General features: G+C 33.1%; 1 protein-coding gene across 1 annotated transcript; it reads left to right on the top strand.

Annotated features, from left to right (window-relative positions):
* The first annotated feature begins 1,164 nt into the window (after nucleotides 1-1,164).
* On the top strand, nucleotides 1,165-7,434 carry LOC136799068 (glutathione peroxidase 2-like). Its single transcript, XM_067055748.1, has 2 exons — nucleotides 1,165-1,506; nucleotides 6,148-7,434. Exons 1-2 carry the CDS (start codon nucleotides 1,306-1,308, stop codon nucleotides 6,571-6,573), a joined length of 627 nt encoding a protein of 208 aa, XP_066911849.1. The 5' UTR covers nucleotides 1,165-1,305; the 3' UTR covers nucleotides 6,574-7,434.
* The last annotated feature ends 810 nt before the right edge of the window (nucleotides 7,435-8,244 follow it).

The following is an 8,244-nucleotide window of genomic DNA, read 5'->3' as shown; positions in this document are numbered from 1 at the left end:
CGCTGTGCCGAGCAATCAACGAAGACAAAAGTAACCATAACGACCATCCAAGATCTTGGATGAAGTTCAAAGTTGATATTTTTATTCCCGTTGTTGAAAATACAACAAAAAATATCATCAATGCTTTTGAAAAATAGAAGGCGGTCGTTTATTCAGTGTGGTTTACTAGTCCTAATTAGGATATAGACTTTATCCTAGTTAGGATAATTTATCCTATTTAGGCTACATACTCGCATTTATCCTAATTTGCAATAGTCCTTGACTGCCTTATTATTGCATTGGAAGATTAGTAATAACTTTCGTCTTAACCATTTAAAACGCGGAACGCATACTTTCAGTTAGGTTCCTCGTATAACATCATTCTGCTTATTATACCAAACATATTTCAAAACAAAACTTAAACCGCACTCACGTGCTTTTGCATTTTGTGCCGTGTATAACACGGACCTGTAATACTTGTATTATATATTACACATAAATCACGCATGTATAGTAGCAGTTATTTTTTCAATGTCATTGACATGTGACATATATGTTATACACAAAATACATGTGTTAAAAATATTTATCTCATCTTTAAACAGCCCCAACAGGAAAATAGCTATTTCACAATCGCTATATCATATCTCATTATATCTCCTGCATCACCTTGGGTATAATGATAACAAAAATTGACTAAAATAGCGTCAAAGGTTTGTATTTTATTAATATATCAATATTTTCATTCCCTATCTCGTATTTTTGATGAAAATGACGTCACTATTTTCATATCTCTAAAACAGCTCTCTTGGAGCATTTAATGTTTTCAAAATATATAAATCTATATCTACTTGCACCATCAGCATCCTATTGAGCATGAAAAAACATTTTGTTGTAAACTGATGTACACACATTGTATTTTGTGCTAGCATCATCATTTACATTATTTAAATGTCATTTTGTCAATATTTAGGATTGATGGCTTGTCATTTAAAAATCTTTTATATAGCGTATTTTGTATAATATATAACTTTCCATTGCGTATAATGTTTTTAGAAACATTTTATACATTATATGTCACGAGTGTGTTACAATTTTCCGGTCTGTAGTTTGTATGACCTGCGTCCTGTGTCCTGTCTCCTGCGTCCTGTCTCCTGCCTTTCGAACCAACCGAACCACACTTGCTTTAATTTTCACACGCACCTACCACCTACAGAGACGATCAATTGATAATCGTTCTCCCACGTTTTATTTACTTTCATTTCTATTATATTTTTAATATCATCTTTCATTACTTCGTTTGTACATTCAATGCGATATTTTTAAATGCTTTCATCAGCACGTCTATTGCGAAAGAGAGGACTGTCCACCTCTAGTCGATTGGAAGCTGTCATGTCGACTTTTTACGAACTTTCGGCTGAAAAGCTAGATGGAAAAACCGTTCAACTTTCAAAATATAAAGGCAAAGTTGTTCTGGTATTGAATACAGCTACACTATGAGGAACAACTGTCAGGGATTTCACTCAGGTATCTATCTAATTTATTCTCAAAATTTACTTCAGTTGAGCTAGATTTGTGTGTGTGGGTGTCTGTCCTGTTGTGCACATGTGTGCCTGTTCTGTCATTAAAACTTTAGGGCAGCCTGGAGACTTCAAAGTTGGTCTTACTGGGCTGAAATTTAGCACACTTGTTCTTTGGGTGAATATCTGGAGTTTTTTTTCATTTTTTAAAAAACTTTGATTTCTGGGGCCTCTAGGAGCCCCCCCCCCAAGCGGACCCAAAATTCCCGCCATCGTGCCAATTTTTTTTCGATTTCACGACATCACGCCTGAAAAATTTGATTATCACAATCACGCTAATTTTTTCCAATTTTATGCCATTACGCCTAGAAAATTTAGTTTTCACGCTCATATTTTATTCTCTGGATAAATTCAGTTTTAAACCACGTTTAGACCCATTGTATGAATAAAATACTGTTATATAAACTTAATTTTTGTCCACAAATAGGTGTGTGTTTGGTCGTCAATCAGTTTTTAGGCATTCTCATATGTGTAAGTGAAGATATATCGTGTTTCTGATAGGAAAAATAACGTAATTTTGACTTGTGCATAACGAAAAATGTTTGACAACTGGTGGGTCACATCAAAGGGATTGAGGGCTGAGGTATATTTGAGTAAATCGACAAGGCCCACCATGGTTGAACAACGGAGAAAATTTTTGAATTTTGAAGGGTTCAAAGTGCTATTTTAGGACCCATTCCAATTCAAATTGAAAAATAATTCATGTAAAAATAATGGAAATTTTTTAAAAATACAAGTAGCTTTTTTTGTAAAAACGTGAGGGGCCATGCCCCCTGGTCCATGGGCATTAATTGTGAATTAGCGTGAATAGTTTTCAAAAGGGAACAAGGAGAGGCGACGGGAGAAATTTTCAATTCCATAAGGGTAAAATTGCCCTCATTTACTCTCTTTTTTTTCTCCAAAATATGGTTTGATCAATGCCAATCTGCTCAAAATTACACCTCATAATAAACCTGTTGCTTTCTTTCTGTTTAAGGCTTTGCTACAAATATATATTTTCCTGAAATAAAGGACCTGATGTCTTTGATGCATCTAAAAATAAGCATCTAAGAAAGAGAGGAAAATGTTAGTTACAGAGGAAGCACAACCATGGTTTGCGCCGACGGGAGAAATTTTCCATTTTTTGACCCTCTCATAGAGATATTAACCCTTAAAAAACAGTGTTTTTCAGCCAGAACAGGCCAGAAACAGTTGTTTTGTCCAGTTTTTGCACTTTTGGAAGCTCAATATCCCGAGTTAGGTACAGAAATCACCTATACTTGCAATATATCTCTAACTCTAATCTTAATTTTTTGAGAGCTTTCCAAAAATATACAACAGGTCTCCGTTTTCTCAAGCTAAAATTTTCATTAATTTTTCACCCTATGATTTCTGCCTGAGACCGTCATATTTGTCCGAAAATCACACCAAAGTGTCCGAAAAAAAATTGGCACCCAAGTTATTTTGATTCCCCTACCCCTTAGCTTTCCAAAAATGTATAGCAAGTGCTTTGAATAAAAAATCGAGCGATTTTACAAATTTCCCTCTACTACAAAGCTTTACCCTCAAAAATGGTTTCGAAATAAAGGAAAAACTTTAATTGCAATTTTCTCAAAATGACTATTATTGGAACTGATTTTCGCAGAAACTAATATTCGCGGTTGAAAAAAAAATCAGAAAATTGTATTTCGCGGCTTCAAAGTTTTGCGGTTTTGCCAAAAAAAGCCTGAAAAACGCTGAAATGAACTCCCGTGCAAAATTAGTTCCAATAAGGTTATAAGGAAGTGAATGCCCCTTGGTCAGGCTCGTGTGTGCTTAAGTTTTCAAAGCATCCAGACATAGCTTATGCTTATTATATGCTTATGAATCATGCTTGTGATTAACCCTGAGCCAAATTTTTAGTGAAATGTCAGAAATAATGTAAACATTTTGGAATGTCTTTTTTTACTTGACCTCTACCAAACCTTTTTAAACAGATAAAAAATGACAACTGGAAAAATATTTAAGGCTGACATATATGCCCATGCTATGCTTAGAAATTCTGCAAATCTGAGTTTTTGTGTGCTTATAAGCGATATGCTCATAAAAAATATGTAGATCCATTTTGAATTAAGGCTCACAGGACTTAGATCCCTTTTGAATTAAGGATAACTTGGATCATGCGCTTGGATAATTTGAGTTTTAATATTCAATTCATCATCAAAAGCCTATTTTTCAATGACTTTGGGCAACAGGTGAAAAGTTTTTAACACTTACAAGGGGGTTTAAGGTTGGGGGAGGAGGGGAATTAACCCTTTTTTCTCAACGAAAATTTCAACAGAATTTTGGAAATAGGGTCCTCTGTTGGTGACAAAAAACAGGGTTTGACAGATATCGGGGAAAAACAGGTGGAATCACGGAAACATATCCCCCCTGAAGCCCCCCTTTACCACTGCTAGCAAAAGCAAACACATAATAGCTATTTCGATAGAATGAAAGGGCATCTTACAGATTTATCTAGCCTATTGGTATGAATTGTGCTCATAATTTAGATTTTGGTGCACTTTCAACTCATCCAGTCTATAATAAATAAAACAAGACGACTTTTAGTGGAAAATAATTTTGAAAATAAGAGACCAATTTGATCAACAGTTTTATGGACCCAACCAAACCTGAAATTCCTAAAGTCCTAATAACAATAAAATAAAAATTCTACTTTTATTTTTTTTTGCCTACTGACCGACCCTTTTTTATGGGTAGCTTGGCCCTTAAAACAACAAATTAAATTGGCCTCGCCTACATATGATGACGTAAAACTGAAACCATCATGTGAAAATGAGAAAAATAATGAACTTGGGCATTTTGACTATAAAATCTATATATATTCTAATCAAGATAAAAAGAAATTGAATCACATCTCTTTTTTTAACCGTATGAAGAAGATCTGCGTGTTCAATTTTGGAAGCCTTCGGATGTTCTTAACATGTTCTTAATTTTGTGTTCTGGGTTCTTAATTTCACCATTTTATGAGTATTTTGGTGCATTTTCCTCATAAATTGGGTGTTTTAGAGTTTATAAAGCCTTACATTTTTCTCAACTTGCTCTTAAGATTTTGGCCATCAAAGCCTTATGTTCTTATATAATTTGTTCTTATAAAAAAAAGTAGGAGAGAGAACGTAGGATATAGCAATCAACCAATTTAATTTTATTGTTTTTTACGCTCACTACAGTATGTGGCCCCCAAAACGTCGATCAAACTTAAAATTTCTCTCAAATCTAGAGGAAAAGAGGTTTTACAAAGATTTTTGCTGCATGAAAAACTTTAACATCTCTACTTTATTTCCCAGAAGTTCTTTTTCGAAATTTTCAATTTCAACAATATTTTTCAATCGCTTAAAGATAGGTAGCTGTTTTCTAATGGCCCCCAAAACAAAGGTTTGCAATTTTTGCAATTTCTCGAGATATCTTTAAGATATGAATACAAAATTTTGACCATAGTTTGGAAATGTGATTTAGAGGGTTTTGGACATAAATTTGTTTGATAAAACGTAGGTGTAGTTAAAATCAAATTATTAAGCCCAGTGGTAATAGGGGGAAATATATGAACATATTTGTGTTTACCCTTAAATTTACAACCCGATGGATTCAAAATTTATGATTTTTATGAAATATTTCAAGATTTTCGATATTGCAAAGTCCAAACTGAAAATTTAGAAATTTTCAAAATGACAATTTTGATTTAACAACGTCTTAATCAAGTTTCTAAAAACTAATCTCTTTTGAAATTAGTTCCATTCATGTATGGAATAAGCTGTGAAAATTTTAGAAAAAAATGTTAAGCTTTTAAAGGTATTTTTCTCCTATATTTTGCAAAAAAATGACAGAATTTGCTGTTTTTGCTGATTCAGCGAAAATCTTTATAATATAATGTTAATTTTTTGTTATAAAATATTAACTCGAGCTGATAGGGATAGAATTTCAAGATTTTTTGCTGTTTCTCATATTTAGAAATTTCGGTTTAATCAATGCTGATTTTAGGGTCCCAAAATAAAGGTTGATCTTTAAGATGCTATATCTTTTACCCATCCTCTAAAGTAACAGATGTATTTGCCTTTCCTGAACGGCATTAGGTGTAGAAAGTTTCCTATACCTCATTTTCATTACTTATTTTCACTATCCAAGGAGCTAGAGTGAGTTATATGCAATTTTTATCTAATTTTGGTGTTAAAATATTTCCTTCAGACGCAAATATGTTATTTTGAATCTGTCTCAAACCATCAAGAACATACTCATTTTTAAGTATAACTATCATTCTCTCAAAATAAACAAAAATCGTTTAATTCTGATAAATCTACAAGTCAGAATCCTCATTTTAATGACGACCTCCGTTTTGGGGGCCGTCTCCGTTTTGGGGGCCATATACTGTAGGATACAAGTTTCTTCCTCGGTATTAATGTGACACGATACCATAACAGCTGTTTAGCTGCGCCGTATTGTTTGGCTGCCAATCTTACTAGCAATAAATTTACCATTGTAACTTTAAACACTCTTTGACGGATAAGATAAGATTATTGCAAAATAAGATTAAGACTGACAGTATCTTTACTTGAGTTTATTTTGTATATTTCAGATGAACGAATTGATGGACAAATATGCATCAAAAGGTTTATCAATCCTTGCTTTCCCATGTAACCAATTTGGTCACCAAGAGAACTGCACAAATAGTGAAATTCTTTCCACATTGAAATATGTCCGTCCTGGAAACGGGTATGTACCAAAATTTGACATGTTTGCCAAAGTTGAAGTTAACGGTTCAAACACTCATCCAGTTTTTAAATTCTTGAAACAACATTTACCATTACCACATGACGATCAGGTTAGTTTGATGGGGAATAACGCGTACATCATATGGAATCCAGTTGAACGGTCTGATATTGCTTGGAATTTTGAAAAATTTCTTGTTGGCAAAAATGGATTACCAATTAAAAGGTATAGTAAAAAATTTGAAACCATGAATATTGCAGATGATATTGAGGCTGCACTTAAGGCCGCTTAAGTTAAAGTAGAATTATTATGGGATACATTGGTGAGACAAGTAGTTTATGGGCGGAGTAACCGTTAAATATGATTTTTTTTAGATAGAAAAGATGACTTTTGGTTTATTATTGCTGTTGTTGACTAACTGTTTGGAAATAGAAACTTAAAATATTAAATCAATTGTCAACCAACGCTACTTTTTTTACATTTTTAAATTAAGTCTTTCTCATAAAATTACAAATTAGTTTAGCCTACAATCATGGTCGAAATATATTGAGAATTCCGGTCATGTTTAACGTTTTTCAAGATTTTAAGCTCCGGTAAGAAAGTTGATTTTGGGCTATCTCTTTAATTTAATCGAATATTTCAATTTGGGATGGGTTGACTTCCAGGCTATATTTTGAGCCTTATTGGACTATTTTTGAACTTTTGAATCCTTCGACTCCGATTCTAGCGTTAAAACTCTACCCTTCGAACCTATTTTAGAGCACTTACATATCGATTGTGGTTTCAAAACTTCCTGGGGAATTTCCCTTTTTTCTCAAATATTATGACCTTGATTGATTGTACCATTAAAAAGGTAACTGATTGTATTTATTTTGGTAGGTCTATATGGAAATTATGATTGTATTTTTTTTATCTGCACATATTATTTTTCTAGTCGTAGTTTACTTTAACTCATAGCTTGCACACTTTAGAATACTGTTTTTTTCCTTGATACCCAGATAATATTTATACGCAATTTTATGATTTTAACTTGGTAAATTGTATATTTTTTTAATACAAGTCAATTTAAAGGATGTAATTTATGATTAGCGGATTTATATAACTTGGTTACCAGGGTAAAACTTGCAGTAGAATAAAGAATCAATTTTTTGAATATCTTTTTTTACTTCCATGAGTATTTTAACACCAGGGGGGTTGAAGCAGTTACTACAAGACATCATGCCGGTTAGTACCGTGGTGGTGTGCCATATGAATTGGATAAAGTCACTTAGTACTCAGATGTACTAACTGCAAAAAAGGGTGGTCCCCTGCTAAAAAATTGCCAAATTTTGGTACTGACTGTGTAAAAAATAGGATTTTGTGAGAAAATTAAAAAAAAAGACAATATTTTGGGGAAGTAGATTTTTTTTTCAAATTTTCCAGCAAAAACAATTTGCTGGTTGCAATAGAAATTTGATTTTCTAAAATGTTGTTTTTTCCTATTGAAAGCTATGGAAAATTGAATCATTTTTAAGATATTAAATTTTATTTTATTTTATTTTTAGTACTAACTGTACTAAGTGTACCAAGGTGGTGGTGTGACTAACTTCTTCCGAGAAAGCAGTTAGTAGGCATGATGTCTTGTATTAACTGCTTCACCCCCCCCCTGTTAACACTGAACTTTTACAGTTGGTAAACCCAAAGGGGAGGATGTTTGTTGGGAGTATCATTTGGATAATTCATTTAAAAATACATCTAAAAACTATGTCGAATTGAGCTTCAAGCCTGAAGGGTTAGAGGCGAAACTTTAGCCCTTTTCAGGCAAGAAAAATTGAAGCCACTTATTTCCCATCCAAAACGCGCACAGAACGCCGTAATCATGCCGATGGATTGTATTTAGCGGTTCCTTTGTTTTGGAGGACTATATTTTTTGAAATTTAGCGATGGATTTTAGTTTCAATCCGGTGTTTGTGTAAAAACTACA

Source organism: Clytia hemisphaerica, unplaced genomic scaffold (assembly GCF_902728285.1).
Source record: "Clytia hemisphaerica strain Z4C2 unplaced genomic scaffold, Clytia hemisphaerica genome assembly, whole genome shotgun sequence".
Lineage (NCBI taxonomy): Eukaryota > Metazoa > Cnidaria > Hydrozoa > Leptothecata > Clytiidae > Clytia > Clytia hemisphaerica.
The sequence above is the reverse complement of the archived record's forward strand: the minus strand, read 5'-3'. Positions and strand labels throughout refer to the sequence as shown.